General features: G+C 58.1%; 2 protein-coding genes across 2 annotated transcripts; both read right to left on the bottom strand.

The window, feature by feature from the left end:
• Positions 1 to 1,276: 1,276 nt before the first annotated feature.
• Positions 1,277 to 5,718, bottom strand: KCNK7 (potassium two pore domain channel subfamily K member 7). Its single transcript, XM_016226100.3, has 3 exons — positions 5,144 to 5,718; positions 2,282 to 2,677; positions 1,277 to 1,711 (listed from the first exon to the last, which is right to left on the bottom strand). Exons 1-3 carry the CDS (start codon positions 5,451 to 5,453, stop codon positions 1,482 to 1,484), a joined length of 936 nt encoding a protein of 311 aa, XP_016081586.1. The 5' UTR covers positions 5,454 to 5,718; the 3' UTR covers positions 1,277 to 1,481.
• A 77-nt stretch (positions 5,719 to 5,795) lies between these two features.
• Positions 5,796 to 22,697, bottom strand: MAP3K11 (mitogen-activated protein kinase kinase kinase 11). The gene is made up of 10 exons (XM_029060954.2): positions 21,539 to 22,697; positions 18,155 to 18,335; positions 17,922 to 18,070; positions 16,320 to 16,495; positions 14,163 to 14,406; positions 12,892 to 13,005; positions 10,186 to 10,321; positions 9,981 to 10,072; positions 7,367 to 7,735; positions 5,796 to 7,062 (listed from the first exon to the last, which is right to left on the bottom strand). The coding sequence occupies exons 1-10, from the start codon at positions 22,239 to 22,241 to the stop codon at positions 6,710 to 6,712; spliced, it is 2,517 nt and encodes an 838-aa protein (XP_028916787.1). The 5' UTR covers positions 22,242 to 22,697; the 3' UTR covers positions 5,796 to 6,709.
• Between the last annotated feature and the right edge of the window lie 1,493 nt (positions 22,698 to 24,190).

The raw sequence follows: 24,190 nt of genomic DNA on the forward strand, positions 1-24,190 counted from the left end.
TACCAGGCTCTTCATAGCAAGTATTCCTAACATTAAACTTCGGCATAATTCTTGACTACTGGTTCCTTTATTATTATCGATCCCAGCAGAGAAAAATTGTCAACTATTTCAATCTTTTCTCCATCCACTACAAAGTTGTTAGAACTTCCAGTTGTCATGATCTTTGTTTTCTTGACATTCAAATGTGGGTCCATCTTTTTGCTCGGTTTCTAACTTTTAAAAATAAGCCCTTCAAATTTTCTTCACTTTCTGCTATTAGGGGAGGATCATCAGCATAATGAAGGTTGTTTATATTCCTTCCTCCAATCTTTACTCCCCGTTCGTCTTCACCCAAACTGACTTCCCTCCTTATGTATTCGGGATAAAGGTCTCCCCTATAAGCGATTTGATATCTTCCAGAACACCCGAGTCGGGGCAGAGCCTGGGAGGGACTTGGCTCCGCTCCCTCAGCGGCCTTTTGGGGCAGAGCCTGAGGCTGGGATATTTATTGGGCGCTTACAGTGCACAAAACACTGTATTAAGCGATTGGGAGAGTACACTATAAGAGACACATTCCCTGCCCCCAAAGAGCTTACAGTCTAGAGGGAGGGACAGACATTAGTGGAAATAAATAAAATTACAGATATGTAGATAAGTAGGAGCAGCATGGCCTGGTGGATAGAGCATGGGCTTGGGAATCAGAAGGGCCTGGGCTCCAACCGAACTCTACCACTTGTCTGCTGCATGACCTTGGATAAGTCACTTCACTTCTCTGGGACAGTTCCCTCCTCTGTAAAATGAAGATTGAGCCATGAGGATGTGGGACAGGGATTGGGTCCAACCTGATTTGCTTGTATCCACCCCAGCGCTTAGTACAGTGCTTGGCACATAGGAAGCACTTAATGAATACCATAATAATAATTACTATTATTTCATTTCTCTGGGCCTCAGTTACCTCATCTCTAAAATGGAGATTAAGACCATGCACCCCATGTGGAACAGGGACTGAGTCCAACCTGATTAGATTGTATCTATGCCAGCACTTAGAAGGGTGTTTGATACATAGTAAGCACTTAACAAATACCACCATCATCATCATAAGTGCCCCACCATCATCATCATCATCATCATCATAAGCCCCATCATCATGGGGCTGAGAGGGGGGATGCAGAAGGATGTGGAAAAAGAGGAAGGGTGGGGCTGGGGGTGGGGAAGACATAACTGTGGAAGGAACCACTTAGCAGGTAGGGAGGGGTTGCCACCAAAGTTTCTAATAAACAGAGAAGGAGTAGTGAAAGTGGGGAAGAGTCCCTTTATTTTCCCGGATTGCAGAATCCGACCCACCTTAATCTCTCACCTACAGTCTCGAAGTCGGCTCTCCCATATCATGGCCTTCAAAGCCTCGCCCCCACTCTGGGTCACAGGTGTCCTGCCCTCAGCTTCATCCCCTTTTAAAGGAGACACGATCCCTTTCCGCTGGCCCCTGGTCCTTCCGGGAAGCCCTAGGCTTCCAGTACTGGGATGGGTTCCAGGGATGTGGCTGGAGGAGGGAGCGGAGCTGGGCGAGGTGGGATGCTTAGTGCCAGCTGGTCCCGGGCCAAGATGCCCCCTTGGTCCTCTTCGAGGGGCAGGCTCTGGGGGCTGAAGAAACTCACGATGGCTTTGACCTCTTGCAGCTGGGAGATGGCCTCCAAAGCCAGCAGCATGGCCAGGAGCCCCAGGAGCAGGTAGCCTGATGGGATGGAGGAGCAGAGAGGTCTGAGTGGGTCAGGACAGGGCTTGGACTAGAGCTGCTGGATCAGGGCCTGTGGCCCAGACCGTGGTTAAGATGCCCATGCCAAACCCTCCGCTCCGATCGGTCTCCTGGCAACCCGGCTGAAATGGGGAAGGGCTGGTTGAAGAGGTGCTGGGGGATTCTGGAACCCCTATGCCCAGCTGTCTCCTGACCTTACTTTCCTCTTATTCCTCCCAACATCTGAGGAAAAGGGTGGCCTGGTGGAAAGAACACAGGCCTGGGATTTAGAAGAACTGGGTTCTAATCCTGGTTCTGCCACTTGCCTGTTGGGTGACCTTGGGCAAGTCACTGGGCCTCAATTTCCTCATCTGTAAAATGGGGCAACAATCCCTGTTCTCCCTCCTACTTAGACTGTGAGCCATGTGGGAGACGGACTGTCCTTACTGATTACTTTGTATCTACCTCAATGCTTAGAACAGTGCTTGGCACATAGCACTTAACCAATACCACGATTATTATTATTGTTTATTATTATTATTTCCCACCACCATGGTGCTCAGTACTCACAGATAAGGCCCAGCTGGAAAAGTCCCCGGAGGGCAGGATGGAGGCCTCTTCCTGGCACCAAGTCCCCCAGCCCGATGGTGCTGAGGGACACGAAGCAGAAGTAGAGGGACTCCAGCAGGCTCCAGTCTCCTTCCAGGCCCCAGAGTAGCAGGGCCGGGAGCAGCAGGAAGGCGCCAACTACCAGCAGCCCCAGGAGCCCGGCCTGGAGCAGGGCTGCGCGGCCGGGTCCCAGGCCCCAGCGAACGGCAACCCAGGCCACCGGGCGGCTCAGAGTGGGCGGCAGCAGGAGACCCCGCAGGAGAGCCAGGACCACCAGGCCCACGGGGAGGCCCAGGGCCGCGTAGCCAACGCAGAAGGCCTTCCCGCCGTCGGACAGCGGGGCCGTGTGGCCATAACCTGCGGGGAAAGAGAGGTGAACGGGTCTTTCGGGCCTCCTGATTCAATCGTTCACTCAATCGTATTTTTTGAACGCTTACTGTGTGCAGAGCATTCATTCATTCATTCAATAGTATTTATTGAGCGCTATGTGCACAGAACTGTACTAAGCGCTTGGAATGTACAAATTGGTAACAGATAGAGACAGTCCCTGCCCTTTGACGGGCTTACTACTAAGCACTTGGGAGAGGACGAGTAAGTAAGCGCTTCCAGTAAGCAGATACAGTAAGCAGATACATTCCCTGCCCACAACGACCTTGTAGTCTAGAGAAAAGTCTGATGCTCTACCGACTGAGCTCAAGCCTTTCCCTGTAGCCGGCTTTAAATGACCTGGATTCCAGACCCCAACCCCCACCCACCTCTCCCATCCTGGCTCAGTGGAAAGAGCACGGGCTTGGGAGTCAGAGGTCATGGGTTCAAATTCCTGCTCAGCCGCTTGTCAGCTGTGTGACTTTGGGTAGTCACTTAACTTCTCTGTGCCTCAGTTACCCCAACTCTAAAATGGGGATTAAGACTTTGAGCCCACATGGGACAACCTGATCACCTTGTATCCTCCCCAGTGCTTAGAACAGTGCTTTGCAACATAGTAAGCGCTTAACAAATGGCATCATTATTATCCTGAAGATCTCTTTCTACTGGGCCCTCTCTGCCTCCCTTCTCTGCTCCCTCTCCTCCTCCCCACTAGAACCCAGCAGCAGCCAACAGTTTTCAGCTGGCCCCTAACCTGTCCTGAGCTAAGGCCGAGGCCTGAGAGACACTGGGCCTACCTAACATCCGCTACCTAACGTCTGTCTGGGAAAAACTAATAATGTTGGTATTTGTTAAGCACTTACTATGTGCAGAGTACTGTTCTTAGCAGTGGGGTAGATACAGGGTAATCAGGTTGTCCCATGTGAGGCTCATAGTTAATCCCCATTTTACAGATGAGGCAGATGAGGTAATAGGCACAGAGAAGTGAAGTGACTTGCCCACAGTCACACAGCTGACAAGTGGCAGAGAGGAATTCAAGCCTATGAGACCTCTGACTCCCAAGCCCGGGCTCTTTCCACTGAGCCAGGCTGCTTCTCTGGTCTAGTGAATAGAGCTGGGGTCTGGAAGTCGGGAGGTCATGGTTTCTAATCCCAGCTCTGCCACTTATCTGCTCTCTGTCCTTGGGCAAGTCACTTCACTCCTCTGGGCCTCAGTTAACTCACCTGTAAAATGGGGATTAAGACAGTGAGCCCCATGTGGGACAGAGACTGCGTCCAACCCGATTTGCTTGTATCCCCTCCAACACTTAGTAGTGTGCCTGGCATGTAGTAAGCACTTAATACCATTATTATTATTATTACTATTATTACCACTTAACTGGGAGAGGGAGGCCTCACTTGCGGCAGGGGACGATGAGGGTAAAGGCATCCAACACAGTCACTGAGACCTAGAACAGAGCATGCTCACCACTGCCCTCCCAGCCTTCAGAGGTGGAAACGGATTTGTGAGAACCAGTATGGCCTATGGATAGAGCATGGGCCTGGAAGTCAGAAGGATCTGGGTTCTAATCCCAGCTCCAACTCTTGTCTGCTGTCTGACCTTAGGCAAGGCATTTCACTTCTCTGGGCCTCAGTTACCTCATCCTCAAAATGGGGATTAAGACTGTAAGCCCCATGTGGGACAGACACTGTGTCCAACCTGATTAGCTTGTATCTACCCCAGGGCTTAGAACGGTGCTTGACACATACATAGTAAGCACTTAAATGGCGTTCCCTAAGCTCCCCTTTCCTCTTCTCCCACTTCCTTTTGCATCACCCTGGCTCACTCCCTTTATTCATCCCCCTCCCAGCTCCAGAGCACTCATGTCCACATCTGTCATTTATTTCTATTAATGTCTGTCTCTCCCTGTAGACTGTAAGCTCGTTGTGGGCAGGGAACGTGTATGGTTATTGTTCTACTGGAGTCTCCCAAGTGCTTAGTCCAGTGCTCTGTACACAGTAAGCACTTAATAAATACGACTGAATGAATGAATGAAATACCATCCTTATCATCATCATCATCATCATCGTATGTGTGCCCATCTCGCCCTCTGATCTGGGCCAAGCCCCAGCCCAGATTTAGAGGGAGCCTCTGGGGGAAGAGGAGGGGAGAAGGGGCGGAGGGGAGGCCACGCCCCTCTTGGCTGGCAAACTGGGGCTACCGGTTGGGGAGCGTCAAGGGGGCCGAACCAGAGGAGATGAGCCTGGGCCCGTTGTCAGGTCAAATGGTGCATCCCGCCCCACCCAGACGGGCTCCAGGGAGGTAGATCTCCGGACCCTTCGCCCTCGGGCAGCAGGCCCCAGAGTGGACATGGGGACCCTTCTGCCTCTACCTCAGAGCCTGGCTCCGGGTGCCTCCGGAACTCAGTGTACCCACCTCACCTCCAGACCCCCGGTGTCCACTCAGATGCCCCCTTACCAGTGGTGGTGAGGACGCTGACCACAAAGAACAGCGCAGATGGAAAGTCCCAGTTCTCAGCATCTGAGACGTTGCCCAAAGCCGAGATGCCGTAGCCCTCGGCCCTCAGGGCCACGTCCAACAGCCCCTCCAGCTTGCCGGGAGGCAGGCAGTCCCCGTAGGCTTCCCGGAAGTCGGCCAGGTCCCCCTGGAGCTGTGACCGGAGGCGCCGCTCCGGAGGGCCCTCGATGCCCACGAACACGGCCGCTGCCAGCAGCAGGAAGAGCAGGTAACAGGCCAGGAGGAGACAGTAGCGGCCCCCGGCACCCATGGTCAGCCCCGCCCGGGATGCCCTGGGGGGCAAGGCGTCCGGGTGAGGGCGGAGGACTTGGCGGGGAGACCCGGGGCCCAGGACACCTGGCTTCTGGAAAAAGGCAAGGAGGGAGTAGGGGTGGAGCCCGTCGAGTGGGTGGCACAGGGAGGGGCAAGGCTGAGGTGGCGAGAAGCAGCTGCCATCCCGGGGAACTGAGGCTTGGAGAGCTGGGAGACCAGCTGGGGGGTTGGGCAGGAGGGGTGGAGGGCTGAGAAACCCAGGGTTCAGAGTCACTCCCTCCTCTTCCTCTACCTCCCCTGCCAACACCCCAAGTAAACCAAGGCTCTGAGACGAACGGGGTGGAGACAGCTTAACAGTTTATTTGGTTTCAGTAAAAGTCCACAGGCTGTGACCCTTGGGGACATGGATTTTCTCAACCTCTGGCCCGAGAGCCAGCATGGTGGAGGTGGTGTGGGCTGGGCAGAGATTCAGGCACAGCCAGGTGGGGCGAGGGTCTGTGATGTCACCAGGAAGGGCAGACCACCCCCCACAGCTTCCCTGCTTCCCCCTGCTCCCTTCTCCCACTTATAATCTCCAGCCCCGGGCTGGAGAAAGATGGGGGTAGGCAATCAGTAGACGGACGTGGTCAAAGTGCTGGTGACAGCAGGTCATGGGGCTGGCTCACACTTCAACTTGGGTTTGGCCTGTGTCTCCCCAGTCCCCCCCACCCGGTTGCCAAGTGACAGGGGCTGACCTGGGCGGTGGGGGGTGGGGACAGGGGAGAGTGCAGGGGGGCAATTCCCTGAGACAGGTCCTGTTCCTCCCCCAGATGGCCAACGCGGGGCCAGGTCTCACGGCGGGGGGAGGAGAGGGTCGCCCCTGCAGAGCCGTATTTCCCCCGCCGAAGTGGGGAACCCTGGGCAGTCCCCCAGTCCAGTGTAAAGGCTTCAGGTGCAGTGTAGTGTTCCGGGGGCCGGGCGCCCTGCCCCCCACGCCTCCCCACCCTCTCACCCCATGCAGCGGGTAGGAAGCTGGTGGGGTCCCCGCCCCCTCCAGTCCAGATCATCCCCCCTCAGGGTGGTGATTCCGGGGCAGAGTCCCAAGGGCTGAGGCGAGGGGCTGGCCCGCACCCCCTTTCCAGTGTATGAGGAGACCCCGGGCAGCTCGGGTGAGGGGCACCCCTACCCTCCCTTATCTCGGGCTGCCCGGGGTGCCAGTGTGGCCAAAGGTCCCTGAGGGTGCCCGGGGGGCAGGGGGAGGCACGGTCCCCTGGCTCAAGGACTCCCCTGCGTCCCCGTGGCGCCCCAAGGAGCCTGGGCTGCGGCCTCTTTGGTTTGGCTGTGGCAGGCCCAGGGGGAGCCTGGGCTCCCAGGCCCTGGGGCGAAAGGCTGGGTGTCCCGGAAGGGGTCCGAGTCCGGGAACAAGGTCCAGGGGGCCCGACGGGGGGCGGGCTGCGGGGAGGGCAACGGGGAGGCACGAGGGCCGGCCGACACGAAGCTCCAGGGGTCGATGCGGGTCCGGAGCGGGGAGGGGCGGGGCCGACTGATGAGACCCGGGGTCGGGGAGCGGGGCGTTCCAGGGGACGGGCGGGAGGACCCCGGTGGAGGCGGCGGGGAGACGGCACCACCTGCAAGGCGGGAAAAGCCGTGAGAGAATGGTCCTCATGGCCACCCCTCGGGCCTCGGCCTTTCTTTCCCCAGTGGAGCTCCCTGTGTATGCATCATGCATGCACACACCCCACACATACACACATACACACGCCCAAGAAAAAGGAAGTAAAATCGAAACAATCCTCGGCTCCAACCACCACCCTACTGGGCCAGGTAGACAAGTCAGCAGCCTCTAGGAGGGTTTCGTCAGGGCACGCGTGCCCCTCCACCTCCCCGCCCCCCCCAACTCTGGCGTCCGCTCACCCCGCAGCCGATCCTTACCCCTCGTCTCCTCCTCTCTCCGGGGGCTCTTGGCCGAAGGTTGCCCTGCGGGGGTCCCCAAGTCCAGCAGGAGGGGGCCAGGGGGCTTCTCGGGGTCAGGGCTCAGGGGAGAGGCTGGAGCCTCGGGAGTCTTGGGGGAGAAGCGGATGAGGGGGGAGGGAGGGGGCTCCTCTTCCGCTGGGGGATCCCCCTTGGTCCGACCGCCTCCGCCGCCACCTCCGCCCGCCTGCTGGAGATCACGGCCCAGCCCCAGGGAGGCCAGCAGAGCGGTGCCCCTCAGCAGGGCGCGCTGGATGATTTTGGGGGTCCCGCTCCGCTCCGGGGGGCCGTGGCGCCGCGACTCTTCGGGCTCGGGAGTCCGGGCGTCACCTGCAGTGGAGAGTGGATGGAGACATGGGAGGGCAAAGGTGACTAGGGTGGAGCAGACTGCATCCTGTTGGAGAAGCAGCGTGGTCTATGGGACGGAGCAACCTGCCTAGGAGTTAGAAGTACCTAGGTTCTAATCCTGGCTCCGCCACTTGTCTGCTGCGTGACCTGGGGCAAGTCACTTCACTTCCCTGGGCCTCAGTTCCCTCTTCTGTAAAATGGGGATTAAAACTGTGAGCCCTATGTGGGACAGGGACTGTGTCCAATCCGATTTACTTGTATTTTACTCCAGTGCATACTCCAGTGTCTGGAACTTAATAAATGTATAACAAATCCTACTATTATTATTATCCTTGGGGTCTGAGCCCCTGAGAGGTGGCTGGCTCTGGGGTGGAGCATGGGAGGGGGTGGAGGGCTCACTGCTATGAGAAACAAAAATTACTTCCCTTACATAGGTTTGAAAGGCAGGAGGGGCCCTGGGAGCAAAAGGTAATGTCCCCTTCCACTCCTGGGTGGGAGTTGGGCCTGTGTCCAACGGAAGATAAGGGCACCCTCCACCTTCCAACCTCTTTGCCCCAACTCGGGTGGGATGCGGCAGCTGGCTCTGGGGAGCAGCGGTTCTCTCCCAACCCCTCGGAACAGCACCTTCTACTGAGAGGGGATGGGGTGCCCATGGGCAGCACCAGGCCTGTCCTCTAGCCCCTCCCATAATAATAATAATAATAGCATTTGTTAAGCACTTACTATGTGCCAGACACTGTACTAAGCACTGGGAAAGACACAAGCAAATTGGGTTAGACATAGTCTCTGTCCCAAACGGGACTCACAGTCTTAATCCCTATTTTACAGATGAGGGAACCGAGGCAGAGAGGAAGTGAAGTGACTTGCCCAAGGTCACAGAGTAGACACGTGGCAGAGCAGGAATTAGAACCTAGGTCTCCTGACTTCCGGGCCCGGGATCTACCCAACAGGCCGCGTTACTTCTGTTCGCTCCCACGAGGCGTCCCTGTGGGTGGATAGGGCTGAGTGTCTCCCTGTCTAGGATGTGGAAAGGGTGGGTGTCCCTCCCTCCCTGCCTTTGGAACAGCTGGGGCTTCAACAGTGGGGATGTGGCTTCCTCTACACCTCCGGGCACAGATGAAGCAGCGTGGCCTAATGGAAAGAGCCCAGGCCTGGACGTCAGAAGGACCTGGGTTCTAATCCAGGCTCCACCACTTGTCATCTGTGTGACTATGGGCAAGTCACTTAACTTCCCTGTGCCTCAGTCGCCTCATCTGAAAAATGGGGATTAAGCCTGGGAGCCCCACACAAGATAGGTACTCTGTCCAACCTGATTAACCTGATCTACCCCAGCACTTAGATTAGTGTCTGGCACACAGTAAGTGCTTAACAAATACCACAATTATTATTATCATTACTAGAAGTCCCCACTGTTTTCTGACTCACGGTGTCACACTGGGGGAGGAGGAAAGAGAGGTAAGGGAGACCGTTCCCAGAGTTTAAAGTAGGGTCCTTCGGGTGGGTGGTTCCACTGCTGTTTGCCCCCTCTGTGATTTATCTCTGGCAATTATTAATCCAGCATCGTTCCCCTCCGCTACCGGCCCCCAGCCGGGGAGGGGCACCCATGGGTATCAGAGGGGGAGAAGGTGACAGGACCAGCTCACTGCAGCGTGGCCTAGTGGAAAGAGCCCGGGCCTGGGAGTCGGAGGACATGGGTTCTAATCCCAGCTCTGCCACGTGTCCGCTGTGTGGCCTGGGGCAAGTCACGGCAACCCTTTCTGTGCCTCAGTTACCTCATCTGTAAAATGGGGATGAAGACAGTGAGCCTTGTGATGAACAGGGACTGTGTCCAATCTAATTACCTCGAATCTACTCCAAGATTAAGAACAGCGCTTGGCATGCAGTAAGCGCTTAACAAATATGATAATTATTAATAATAATAATAATGTTGGTATTTGTTAAGCGCTTACTATGTGCCAAGCACTGTTCTAAGCGCTGGGGTAAATACAGGGTAATCAGGTTGTCCCCTGTGGGGCTCACAGTCTTCATCCCCATTTTACAGATGAGGTCACTGAGGCCCAGAAAAGTGAAGTGACTTGCCCAAGGTCACACAGCTGACAAGTGGCAGAGCCGGGATTAGAACCCATGACCTTTGACTCCCAAGCTGGGGCTCTTTCCACTGAGCCACACTGCTTCTGAGCCATAAGTAGTAGGACCAGGAGTGGAGTAGGCAGAATAGGGTTCTCACCATTAAGCGTGGGAGGTGTAGAGGGAGACCCCAAAGGGGAAGGGTCTTCGGACTCCAGGTCCCACGTGGCCTCGTCCATCCGGGAGCGTCGCCTGCAGGGGAATACGATGGGGTTCAGGGATGGACGGCTCGGGATCTGCTCCCAAAAGGAGGAACGACGAGATGGGTCATGGGGAGGCGCGAGCCCCCGCACCAGCACACTCACCTCCCATTCTGCACCTCCCCCAGCTTGGGAGAGCCAGGTCCCCAGGCCCAGCACGGTCGACGTTCCCCATTTCCCGTTTCTTCTAGGCGTCGGGGAGACTGCCGCCCCCAGACCTGTCCCGGTTCCCCCGGCTCCACTGAAGAGGAGACAGAGGACGGTCAGCTCCAGCTCCCGTTCCTGCTCCCCACCCCGACCTTCCCACCTCGCGCCCTGGACCCCCAACTGGGCCCAGCCCAATGAGCCAAGCTTCCCCAAAGGGCGGAAATGAAGAGGTTGATCCCCAAAATGGGTGATGCCAAGGGGGTACTGCGCCCACACTGGGAGGCGGTTTCCCAGAAAGTCCTCGTGGGTAGGGAACGTGGCTTATGCTTCTTTCACACTGACAAAGCGCTTAGCACAGTGCCTATAGGATGATGAGTGAATACTATTAATAACAACAATATAAACATAGTTGCATTTATTAAGCGCTTACAAAGTGCCAGGCACTGTACTAAGTGCAGGAGTAGATAAAAGTTTATAATAATTGATAGTAATGATTATGGTATTTGGGTGCCAGGCACTGTAGTAAGTACTGGAAGCACTGGAAGTACTGGAAGTACAGAGAAGCAGCGTGGCTCAGTGGAAAGAGCACGGGCTTTGGAGTCAGAGGTCATGAGTTCGAATCCCAGCTCTGCCACTTGTCAGCTGTGTGACTGTGGGCAAGTCACTTAACTTCTCTGTGCCTCAGTTCCCTCATCTGTAAAATGGGGATTAAGACTGTGAGCCCCACGTGGGACAACCTGATTCCCTTGTGTCTACCCCAGCGCTTAGAACAGTGCTCGGCACATAGTAAGCGCTTAACAAATACCAACATTACTGGAGTGGACACAAGGCAATCAGGTTGGACACGGTCCCTGTCTCACATGGGACTCAGATCATTTTCCTACAAAAACATTCAGACCATGTTTCCTTACTCCTCAAGATACTCTGGTGGTTGCCCATCCACCTCAGCATCAAACAAAAACTCCTCACCATTGACTTAAAAGCAGTGAATCACCTTGCCCCCCACACCTCATTCCGCTACTCTCCTACTACAACCCAGCCTGCACACTTTGTTCCTCTAATGCTAATCTTCTCACTGTACCTCGATCTCGTCTCGCTCGCCGCCGACCACCCGCCCACATCCTGCCTTTGTTTGGTCTGGATCGCCCTCCCTCCTCATATCCGAAAGACAACTGCTCTCCCCCACTTCCCCCCCCTTATTGAAGGTCCATCTTTACCAAGAGGCCTTCCCTGACAAAGCCCTCCTCTCCTCTTCTCCCACTCCCTTCTGCTTCACTCCAACTCGTTCCCTCCATTCATCCCTCCTCCCAGCTCCACACCACTTATGTCCGTCCATACCGCTACCTTGCTGGTAAAAGCTCTCATATTATCCCGACTGGATTACTGCATCAGCCTCCTTTCTGATCTCCCATCCTCCTGTCTCTATCCACTCCAGTCTTCACTGTCCGGATTACCTTTCTACAGAAACGCTCTGGGCATGTCACTCCCCTCCTCAAAAATCTCCAGTGGTTGCCTATCAATCTTTGGATGAAACAAAAACTCCTCACTCTTGGCTTCAAAGCTCTCCATCACCTGGCCCCCTCCTACCTCACCTCCCTTCTCTCCTTCTCCAGCCCACCTTGTACACTCTGATCCTCTGCCGCTAACCTCCTCACGGTGCCTTGTTCTCGCCTGTCCTGCCGTCGACCCCTGGCCCATGTCCTACCGCTGACCTGGAACGCCCTCCCTCCTCATGTCCGCCAAACTCTCTTCCTCTCTTCAAGGCCCTCCTGAGAGCTCACCTGCTCCAGGAGGCCTTCCCAGACTGAGCCCTCCCTTTCCCTCCATCCCTCCCCATTCCCCCTACTCCCTTCCTCTGGTCTACCTCCTTCCCCTCCCCACTTGTGTATATTTGTTTATATTACCTATTACTCTATTTTATTAATGATGTTTATATATCTCTGATTCTATTTATCTTGATGGTATTGATGCCTGACTACTTTTTTTGTTGTTGTTGTTGTCTGTCTCCCCTTCTAGACTGTGAAGCCGTTGTTGCACAGGGATTGTCTCTGTTGCCGAATTGTACACTCCAAACACTTAGTACAGCGCTCTGCACACAGTAAGCACTAAATAAATATGATTGAACGAACTGAATGAATAACTGTAATTTATTTCTATTAATGTCTGCCTCCACCCTCTAGACTGTGTGCTCACTGTGGGCAGGGAAGATGTCTGTTTATTGTTATATTGCACACTCCCAAGTGTTTAGTACAGTGCTTTGCACACAGTAAGCGCTCAATAAATACGATCAAATGAATGAATGAATGGGGCTAACAGTCTCAACCCCCATTTTACAGATGAGGTAACTGAGGCACAGAGAAGTGAAGTGACTTGCCCAAGGTCACACAGCAGACGCGTGGCAGAGACGGGATTAGCATCCATGACCTGACTACCCACTACACCACCTTTAAGAAGACTCGCACGTGAGTCTAGGAGGGGCTGCGCCAGGCAACTTTCCTAATTTTGGATGAAGTAAGCCAGGTTCCTTGGGGAGGCCTTGGTCTCGGGCTTGCCTGCCTTCCCCGACATTTGTACCAGGCCCAAGAGTCTGGCCCGGACTTGAGAAGTCGGTCTAAGTGGAACTGAAATCGGGCCGTGGGGTTGAGGGGGGCGGGGCAGTCTTACACTGGATAGCCCGGAAACGGGGGAAGGTTGGAGAGTCCCCGGCTCCGACCTCAAAGACGTTTCTCCTCCTGTCGAGGCCGGGAGAGGCCTGCACGGTGATGCGGTGCTTGAAGTCTGTGGGAGGAGGGTGAAGCCATATCTATGATTCTCGTGGGTACATCTATGATTCTATTTATCTATTTTGATGGTACTGATGCCTGTCTCCTTGTTTTGTTGTCTATCTCCCCCTTCTAGACCGTGAGCCCGTTGTTGGGGAGGGACTGTCTTATTTTATTTTGTTAATGAGGTGTACATCCCCTTGATTCTATTTATCGTGATTAAATTGTCTTGGTTTTGTCTGTCTGTCTCCCCCAATTAGACTTTAAGCCCGTCAGTGGGCAGGAATTGTCTCTGTTGCCGACTTATACATTCCAAGTGCTTAGTACAGTGCTCTGCACACAATAAGCGCTCCATAAATACTACTGAATGATTGTCTCTCTCTGTTGCCGAATTGGACTTTTCAAGAGCTTAGTCCAGTGCTCTGCACACAGTAAGCGCTCCATAAATACTACTGAATGATTGCCTCTGTTGCCAAACTGGACTTTCCAAGCGCTTAGTCCAGTGCTCTGCACACAGTAAGCGCTCCATAAATAGCCGATTGAATGAATGAATGAAGCCAGTAAGTGCTCCATAAATAACGGATTGAATGAATGAAGCCAGAGTGTGACCGCCCCCCCCCAACTCGTCTCCAACTCCCCTGGACACCCGGGGGGCTTCTCAGCTGCAGGGGCAGGGGGACAGGGGGTCCTCGCCCCCTCCCCAGCTCTCTAGACTGTCAGTCCACGTCTGTCTCCCAGATTAGACCGTGAGCCCGTCAATGGGCAGGGATGGTCTCTATCTGTTGCTGAATTGTACATTCCAAGCGCTTAGTCCAGTGCTCTGCACATAGTAAGCGCTCAATAAATACTATTGCATGAATGAATGAGGGGACGTGTCTCTCTATTGTTGTCCCGTCCTCTCCCAAGCGCTTAGTACGTGGCACCCGATGACCGCTCCATAAGTAGGGTCGAATGAGAGGGGACGGGGACACACGGAGGGCGCGCGCCGAAGCCCCGCCCCCTTCTCCCGGCTCGCGCGCCGGAGCCCCGCCCACTCCACCCGGCTCGCGCGCCGAAGCCCCGCCCACTCCACCCCGGCTCGCGCACCCAAGCCCCGCCCCGCTTCTTCCGGCCGGCCAATGAGGCGGCGGTATGCAAATGTCCCGGGGCCCGGCCCCCGCCCCCCCCGCTCACCCAGCGGCATGCTGATCCTCTCGCCGCCGTCGCGCGCCCGCAGCTTGCTGCGCTTGAAGGTGCCGCGGCGGCGGCGCACGTGCGGCCGCTCGCGATCCACCTGCTGCAGCAGCAGGGTCAGCTCGCGCTCGAACACCTCCAGCTCCCACTGCGCCAGCAGGTGCTCGCGCCGCCGCAGCTGCTCCGCCTGCGACCGCTGCTCGCGCGCCGCCCGCGTCAGCTCCTCCTCGCGGCTCAGCAGCTCCTAAGGCCCGCGCGGGCGGGAGGGGGACAGGGGAAAGCCGTGAGGGGCGAGGTGAGAGGCGCAAGGTGTGAGGCAAGAGGGGCAGGTGTGAGGGGTGAGGTAGGAGGCTCAAGATGTGAGGCGCAAGGGGTGAGGCCCGAGGGGCAGGGGTGAGGCGCTAGGGTGAGGTGTGAAGCTTGAGGGGCGAGATGTGAGGCGCAAGGGGTGAGGCACGAGGGGCAGGTGTGAGGCCCAAGAGGCAGGTGTGAGGAGTGAGGCACGAAGAGCAGATGTGAGGCATGAGGGGCAGAGTGTGAGATGCAAGATGTGAGGCGTGAGGGGGGAGGCACAAGGGGCAGGTGTCAGGCGCTAGGGTGAGGTGTGAGGGACGAGGTGTGAGGCGCAAGATGTGAGGCATGAAGGGCAAGTGTGGGAAGTGAGGCATGAGGGGTGGCTGTGAGGTGTGAGGGGCGAGGGCGAGGCCCGAGGGGCAGGTGTGAGGCGCAAGATGTGAGGTGCGAGGGGTGAGGTGCCAAGGGTGAGGCATGAGGGGCAAGTGTGAGGAACAAGGGGCGAAAAGCAAGGCCTGAGGGGCAGGTGTGAGGCACTAGGGTGAGGTGTGAAGCATGAGGGGGGGAGGTGGGGGGAGCGAGAGGCGAGGTGTGAGGCACAAGATGTGAGGAGAGAGGCACGAGGGGCAGGTGTGAGGCACGCGGCGTGAGGCACAAGGAGCAGGTTTGAGGTGTGAGGGGCGGAGTGTGAGATGCAAGATGTGAGGCGTGACGGGTGAGGCACGAGGGGCAGGTGTGAGGTGCTAGGGTGAGGTGTGAGGGACGAGGTGTGAAGTGCAAGATGTGAGGCATGAGGGGCAAGGCACGAGGAGCAGGTATGAGGTGAGGCATGAGGGGTAGGTGTGAGGCGCGAGGTGTGAGGCGCAAGATGTGAGGCACGAGGGGCAGGTGTGAGGCGCTAGGCTGAGGCATGAGGGGTTAGGCATGAGGGGCAAGTGTGAGAGGTGAGGCATGAGGGCAGGTGTGAGGCACTAGGATGAGGTGTGAGGGGAGGTGTGAGGAGTGATGGCCGAGGGGTGGACGAGACCGCAACACCTAACCCCCTGGCTCTAGTGCCCAACCCACTTCCTCAGTGCCAGGAATAGTAATAATGATAATAATAATAATGATAATGTGTGGTATTTGTTTAGCACTTAATATGTGCCAGGCACTATATGCTCTAGACTAAGCTCGTTCGTGGACAGGGAATGTGTCCGTTTATTGTTGTATTGTACTCTCCCAAGCGCTTAGTACAGTACTCTGCACACAGTAAGCATTCAATAAATGTGATTGAATGAATGAAGGAAGGAATAGGGTGGATACAAACAAAAGGGGTTGGACACAGTCCCGGTTTCACATGGTGCTCACAGTTTCAATCACCATTTTAAGGTTGAGGGAACTGAGGCCCAGAGAATAATAATATTAATAACTGTGATATTTGTTAAGCGCTTACTATGTATGAGGCACTATACTAAGCAGTGGGGTGGATACAAGCAAATTAGGTTGGACACAGTTCCTGCCTCACATGAGACTCACAGTTTCAATCCCCATTTTACAGATGAGGGAACTGAGGCCCAGAAAAGTGAAGTGACTTCCCCAAGATCACATAGTAGACAAGTGACAGAACTGGGATTAGAACCCATGACATTCTGACTCCCCGCCCAGGAGCACTTATATATGTATCTGTAATTTATTTATATTAATGTCTGTCTCCCCCTCTACACTGTCAGCTCATTGTGGGCAGGGAATGTGTCAGTTTACTTGTTCTATTGTCCTCTCCCAAGCACTTAGTACAGTGCTCTGCATACAGTAAGCACTCAATAAATTTGATTGAATGAGTGAATGAATGACTCCTAGGCCTGTGCTTTATCCACTCGGCCGTACCTTCTCCTTGGCTCGCAGCTCGTCGAAGAGGCCCTGGATCTCGCGCTTCCAGCCATCCTGCATGGAGTGGAAGGAGTCCCGCGGCATCTCCCGCAGCACCTGGGCCTCCAGCGCCGACAGCTGCTGCAGGATGGAGGCGAAGTCCGGCCGCCGGTGTGGATCTTGTGCCCAGCAATCTGGGGAAGGGGCGGGAGGAGAGGGGGCGGCCCTGGTCAGACTGCACCAGCCCCGCACCCTCCCAGGGCTTTCCCTCATTCACACAATAACTCTCCGCATCAAACAAAAACCCCTCACCACTGGCTTCAAAGCCCTCAATCACTTTGCCCCTTCCTTCCTCACCTTGCTACTCTCCTACAACAACCTAGCCCACACATTTCGTTCCTCTAATGCCAACCTTCTCACTGTACCTCAATCTCGTCTATCTCACTGCCGACCTCTTGCTCACATCCGACCTCTGGCCTGGAACGCCCTCCCCTCCTCATATCGGACAGGTAATTGCTCTCCCCTACTTCAAAGCCTTATTGAAGGCCCATTTCCTCCAAGAAGCCTTCCCTGATTAAGCCCGCCTCTCCTCTTCTTCCACTCCCTTCTGCGCCACTCTTACTTGCTCCTTCATTCATCCTCCCTCTCCTCTCCTCAGCACATATGTATATATATATATATATATAATTATTTATCTGTTTATATTAATATCTGTCTCCACTGTGAGTTCGTTGTGGGCAGGATTATGTCTGCTGTTATATTGTACTCTCCTAAGCACTTAGTACAGTGCTTGGCACACAGTAAGCGCTCAATAAGTACAAGTGAATGAATGAATACTTATAATGGCGGTATTTGTTAAACGCTTACTATGTGCCAGGCACTTTATTGAGCACTGGGGTGGATACAAGCAAATTGGGTTGGACAGAGGGAGGCCCTGTCCCACCTGGGGCTCACAGTCTCAAGCCCTATTTTACAGATGAGGTAATTCAGGCACAAAAAAGTCAAGTGACTTTGCCCAAGGTCAGGCAGCAGAGAAGTGCCAGAGCCTACTCTGTGCCAAACACTGTTCTAAACGTTGGGGTAGATCCAAGTTAATCAGGCTGAACAAAGTCCCTGTCCCACTTGGGGCTCCCAGTCTTAATCCCCATTTTACAGTTGAGGTAGCTAAGGCCCACAGAAGTAAAGCGACTTGTCCACAGTCACCCGGCAGACATGGCAGAGCTGAGATTAGAACACAGATCCTTCTGACTGGAGAAGCAGCATGGCTTAGTGGAAAGAGCATGGGCTTGGGAGTCAGAAGTCATGGGTTCTAATCCCGGCTTCGCCACTTATCAGCTGTGTGACTTTGGGCAAGTCACTTAACTTCTCTGGGCCTCAGTTACCTCATCTGTAAAACGGGGATTAAGACTGTGAGCCCCACGTGAATAGCCTGATTACCTTGTATCGACCCCACTGCTTAGAACAATGCTTGGCACATAGTAAGCACTTAACAGATACCATAATTATTATTCTGACTCCCAGGCCCGGGGCTCTAACCACTAGGCTACACTGCTTCTCTACACGCACGTGTGCACACGTGAGAGCATGCGTACACCCACTCTCTCCTCTCAGACCCCTTACCAGCCATGAGTTGGGCAAAGGGCTCGGGGCAGGTGGAAGGGATGGGCAGGGTCAGCTTGTTCACGGCCACGCCGTAGGCCACGGCCAGTCCGTCGATGCCCCGGTACGGCACCTCCCCCGTCAGCAGCTCCCACAGCAGCACCCCAAAGCTGCGGGCGAGAGGTGCGGCTCAGGGCTCCCCGTCCCGCCCAGGTCCCCGTCCGCCCGACCCAGCCGCCCGCCTGCCCGGGCACCTCCAGACGTCGCTGCCGCGGGAGAAGGTGGAGGCCTTGATGACTTCGGGGGCCATCCAGGCGTAGGTGCCGGCCGCGCTCATCTGGGTGGTCTTGTGCCACTCGCGGGCCAGGCCGAAGTCAGTGATCTTCAGGGTCTTGTGCTCCACGTTGTCCCCCTCCACGGGCTGCAGCAGCAGGACTGCGGGCATGGGACACAGCTGATGTGAAGGGAGTTCGGGCGGCGCGTGTGTGCACTGGGGGAGGGGGACCCTGACCTGGAGGGGGGCGGGGGCCACGAGGCCCCTAACTCTAAGAACAAACCCCAGCGAGAGAGGGGGCAAAGGGGGTAACAGAGAGACGGTCTCTAGCAGCAGCGCCTCCACCTCCCTGCTGACACCACTGACGGAATGACTGAATGCCCTTCTGAGTGTGAAGCACTGCACTGAATGCTCGGCAGAGAACAGAAGCAAGATATTGGACTCCCCTGCTAGACCGTAAGCTCACTGTGGGCAGGGAACGTGCCTGTTTATATTGTGGTCTCCCAAGCGCTTAGTACAGTGCTCTGCACACAGTAAGCACTCAGTAAATACAATTGTCTGACTGGCTGGACATGGGACTTCTTTTGTGTTTATATCACTAGGCTTTTCGGGCTAACTGTTGTTCTGTACGCTCTCCCAACCGCTTAGCACAACGCTCTGCAAATGGTAAGCGTCAAATACCATGGATTGGTTAAATGAGAAGCACTGCTGCTTAATGGATAGAGCCCGGGCCAAGGAGTCAGAAGGACCTGGGTTCTAATCCTGGCTCCGCACTCTTCTGCTGTGTGACCTTGGGCAAGTCATTTAACTTCTCTGTGCTTCAATTACTTCATCTGTAAAATGGGGAGTAAGACTGTGAGCCTGATGTGGGATAGGGACCGTGTCCAACCTGATTAATCTGCGTCTACCCCAGCGTTTTGTACAGTGCCTGGCAAATAGTAAGCGCTTAACCAATACCACTCCAAAAAAAGATTGATCGTGTGTGTCGCCAAACTCTTCCCCATCTTATTTTTCGGGGACTGCATCCAACTGTCACCAGAGCTTTTTTTTTTTCTCCTCAGTGCTTAGGACCATTACTACTAAGACACACATTCCCCGTTTTCCCTACCTGCCTTGTGTCACCTCTAGGGCTCTTCTGTCTCCATCTCACCTGCTTGCCTCCCACCCCAGCCGTTTCTCTAGGTTTGGCCTTTCGGGTCTCCGTTCTGCTCAGCTGGGTGTGGGGGGTGTGGGGGATGCTCTTCTCCCCTCCCCTTCCCCAGAGTTTCTGCCAAACTGGAGAAGCTGGTTTGAAGCCCAACCCAGACCCCAGGGCAGAGGGGTCAGCTAGAATGAGCCCTCTCCCCTCCCCCAGCCCAGGGGCTGCAAGGCATCTATAGAGAGAAGAGGCCTGACCCCTCTCCCTGCTCCGCTTTCCCCCATCCCCCTAGCAGCCCGGACCGGAGCGGAGACCCCCCGGTGCCCCCAGCACTCCAGGCAGGTCCCTTACTAGAGCCGGAGAGTCGGCTCTCACCATGGAACACCCCTCTCCCCGCCCCCCACCCAAACCCTGCGATTGGGCCAGAAAGACCCAGATTCCCCTGTCCTGTTAACACCCCTTCCGCTTCCCTCCCACGTTCCCCCTACTTCCCCTTTCCAAACAGCTTCGGGCAGGACATTGGGGTTCTTCTGGGAAGGAAACGGGGGAGCCGGTGGGGAGCCGGTCAGATCTAGGGGGGAGCCTGGGGTGTGGACTGCCAGTCCTGTGACTCGTGGGCCGGTAGAATTCCCTCCCTCCTCTCCCCCTGTCGGGCCACACAACGACCCCATTGTCCAGGCCAGGGCAGGAAAATTAGTCCATTGTTTCTCACCCCCCCAACCCTGTGCACCCCCCCCCCCCCCACAACCCCTCACCCAGGGATCCCCCCCACCCGCCTCAGAGAAAGCGTCCAGGACGCCTAGACTGGGAACGGAGCCCAGGAGACGGGAGTTTGAGGGGGCAGGGGGAGAAAGAGCAGGTCTGCTAGGGACAGTGGGAGATGATAGGAGTGGATTGCCGGGGTTCAGAGAGGGGGAGGGAGGGCTGGCATTTACTCCAGAAGGGAATTAGGGGGGAATGGCTGGGGTGCCTTCCTTTCTGCCATGCCCCTACCCCCCGCCCCCCAAGCCCTTCCCCCTCCACCCCCAGGCAGCCAGCTGGGACTGAAGAGGGAGTGAGGGGGCCAGAGCAGGGGCAGGAAGCAGGTTCAGGGGCAGCAGGAAACACAGGAAGTAGCAGGGAGGGGGGGTGGCGGAGGGCGGGTGGGGAGCGGGCCGGCTCTATTGTTCCATTTTCTCTGGAAAGAAACTGGAGAGGAAAAACAGAACCCAGAAGTCCCCCCCACCCCTTCCACCCCTGCCATGGGGGCACATCCCAGGGAATCCCCCTCCGGAGAGGAGCCAGGGGTGCCTGCGTTTGGGGAGGGCCAGGCCCACAGGACAGGGCAGGGCATCTGAGACAGATATCATTCGCCCCCAGAGCGGGAGCCTGAGGGGGCGGAGGGAGGGGAGTGGAAGTTCACGGGGGGCCCATTTGGGCCGCTCTCAAGGAAACCCGAAAAAGGGGCGGGCGGGGAGAGGGGAGCCCGTCTGTGGCTCCAGCCTCCTCGTGGGAGGGGGTGTTCCTGAGCCCCGGCTCTCCCCTCAGGGCACCTGCTTTTCTTCTCCTTTCTCCCAGGCACCCGCCCGCCCGCCTCCCTCCGGGGTGTCGAAACACCCCTGCCACTCCCCAGGGGACTTGAGCACGTGGAGGCCAGGTTCCCTCCATTTTCCTCTTGGTCCCGGGACCCCCCTGCCCGCTGAGGGCGGGCCGTAAGACCCTCTCCTCCTTCAGGAGGGCGAGAGCCGTAGCCGCGGATGGCCCGGCCAAGGGACGCCGGGGTCCGCTGATTCTAGGGGTGGAGGCGTGAAGGTGTGAAGGGAGGTTTCGGGGGGAGAGGGGTGTCTCCTCGAGCAGGTTTGGCTGTGGCAGGGAGCGCTTGGGGGTCCCAGGGAGCAGAGGCCGGGCCTCCCCTATCTCCAACCCGGGAGGCTTTCTGCCCGGGGAGTCCGGAGGGGGCCGGGCAGAGCCCCTCGACGCCACCCGGGTGCCGGCTGCCCTCCGCTCCCTCGGCACGTCCGCGTCCCGGGGCGGGGCTCAGAAGGGCGAGGGACCCCTGGCTTTCGGAGCCCCCCCCACCGCCCGCCCCCCCCGTCCCCTCGACCGGCCCTATCCCTCCCCCCCACCCCCAGCTCTCCCGGCCCCCCGAAGTCGACCCACCGGGCCACGGGTCGGTCGGGGGGCGGGGGCGGGCCCCGAGGGCCGCCGGCGGAGGCCCCGGTCGGCGGGGCGGGGGTGGTCACTCACTGTTGTTGGACTTGAGGTCTCGGTGGATGACGGGGGCGAGGGCCTCGCAGTGCAGGTAGTGCATCCCCCGGGCGATCTGCACCCCCCAGTTGACCAGGACGTGGGGGGGCACGCGGCGGCCGGCCAGGGCCCTGCTCAGGGGCCCGCCGGCCGCGTACTCCATGACCAGGCAGAGGTTGGGCTCCTCCAGGCAGACGGCCTTGAGGGCGATGATGTTGGGGTGGGCCAGCATGGCGAAGAGCCGGGCCTCCTGGCGCACGCTCTCGGCCGTGACGCTGATGTCCTCGTCGGGGTCCTGCCGGGCGGCCTTGACGGCCACCAGCTCCCCCCGCCAGCTGCCCCGGTAGACCTTCCCGAAGCCCCCGACCCCGATCACCTCCTCCAGCCGCAGCTCGTGGAAGCGGGCCACCTCGGGCTGCGGGGGGCTCCCGCGGGACACGTAGTTGGAGGGGAAGATGCCCACCTGGTCCCCGACCTTCCCGGCCCACCAGCCCTCGTCGCCGGAGATGGCGGCGTCCCGGGACAGGACCTCCACCCGGTCCCCCTTGCGCAGGGTCAGCTCGTCCCGCCCGCTGGCCTCGTAGTCGAACAGGGCCGTCCACACCGGGTTGGCGTAGGCCGTCTTGGGGGACCCGTCCCCCTTGGCCCCGCCGTTCCAGGCCCCCAGGGGGGTCTTGAGGAGCAGGTTCTTCAGGGGCTCCATGGCGGGGCGGCGCGGGCGTCCCCGGTGGCTCACCCGCGGACCCGGGCTCCTCCGGGGCCCCAGGCGTCCGGGCCCCCGGGCCCCCGCATCGCCGGGTCTACGGAGCAGGGGCGGGGCGGCAGCCGGGGCGGCGACGCCCGACCATGTCCGGGCCGAGGGATCGGGGGTGCGGGGCCGATTCCCCCCGGACCCTCCGGACCCGGAGAGCCCCCCGAGGTCCGGGCCCGAAGCTGTGCCTCTCCCCCCGCCCCGCTGCCCGGGCCGGGCCGGGCCGGGTCAGAGGTCAACCCGGCCCGCTCGGCTGCGGCCCCGCTCGCCCAACCGCTGCCTCCTTCCCTGCCGTGGCCTCCCGCTCCCGGCTCCGCTCCCTCCTTCCTCCTCTCTTTTGTACTTTGGCCCCGGGGGCGGGAGGGGAACCGGCGGACCCGGGCGGACCCGGAGGGAAGGACGGACCGAGGCGGGCGGGCGGCAGGGCGGGCGGCAGGGCGGCAGGGCGGCAGGGCGGCAGGGCGGGGGTGGAGTTTCTCTTTTTTCCGCTCTTCTCCCTCCTGCAGGAAACAGCATCAGATGACGTTGGCGGGCGGCCCCGGCGGCGGGAGAGACCGAGAGCCGGGCCCGGAGCCGCAGGCCTCAGAGACCGGCCTGGGTCTCAGCCCCCCGGCGGAAAGCGGCTCCGGGAACCAGCGCTCAGTACGGTGCCAGGCACGTAGTAAACCCTTAGCCAATACGCTTGTCTCTTTTTTTTAAAAAAAGGGGCGGGACCCTGAAAAGCGGGGTCTCGCCCACTGAGGATCCGGAGCTGGTCCCCCCCTGGATCCCCAAAGGGGCGAAGGCCGCCCCCCCCCCTTGGGGACCAGTTGGAAAAGGCGCGAAGACTCTTTCCCCACTATCGTGATTCTGTCTTGTTTTGGTCCGTCCGTCTCCCCCGATTGGACTGGGAGCCCGTCATCGGGCAGGGATGGTCTCTATACGGGTTGCCGAATTGTCCCTTCCAAGCGCTTAGCACAGTGCTCTGCACATAGTAAGCGCTCAATAAGTACGATCGAATGAATGAGTCGGGACTTTTTGGAGTGGGTCTGCAGCTGGAATCATTCATTCGATCGTATTTATTGAGCGCTTACTATGTGCAGAGCACTGTCCTAAGCGCTTGGAAGGGACAAGGCGGCGACAGACAGAGGCAATCCCTGCCCACTAAAGGGCTCAAGATCCTCAAGCGAGCGTCTCCCCCAAGGACGCCCCTTTCCCTCGCCGAAGCCCCTAGCGCCCCGCCGTCGGGGGCCTGGCCCTTTAAGGCGGACGACTGAATGGGCGCTCACCCGCTTCTGCCCGCTCCGGGTGCTCGGCGCTCGATCGGTGATGCCTGAGCCCGCCCGGGAGGTAGAGGAGACGAAGGGAGGGGGCGGGTCCTGCCGTGACGTCATCGCCCCTCCCCCCCCAGGGGCGGGGCCTCGCCGACCATCCCGCCCCCCCCCCCCAGCCGGGGATCCCATTGGAGGGCTGCGCTGCCGCTTGGCCTTCCGCCGTCCAATCGCCATTCGCCTCCGGCCCCGCCCCCGCGGCCCTCCCTGCGGCGCCTGCGCACTGAGCGCGCCCGCCCCCCGCCCCCCGCGCCAATAGCGGCGGCGCGTGCGGAGCGCGCTCCCGCCCCCCGGGCCGTCCCGCCGGCCCAACGGCTCCTGGGCCCGGGCGCCTGCGCGCCGCTTATGTCCGCTCTTCCTTTCCGGGTCCCGACCGGCCGGGGCCGGGGGAGGGCGCATGCGCGGCTGGCGGCCGGCGGCCGGCGGCTCCTTCTTCCGGCCTCCCCCGAGGCCCGCGCGGCGGAGAACGGGGCGAAGGCGGGCGACCTCTGACCCCGGAAGTGAACGTCCGGAGGCGAAGCGGCCGCCCCTCCCCCCCTAGGCGGCCGGTGCGGCGGGCCGCGGCTCCCCCCGCCCCGCCCATCCTTCCCC

Source organism: Ornithorhynchus anatinus, chromosome 3 (genome assembly GCF_004115215.2).
Source record: "Ornithorhynchus anatinus isolate Pmale09 chromosome 3, mOrnAna1.pri.v4, whole genome shotgun sequence".
NCBI classification, from domain to species: domain Eukaryota; kingdom Metazoa; phylum Chordata; class Mammalia; order Monotremata; family Ornithorhynchidae; genus Ornithorhynchus; species Ornithorhynchus anatinus.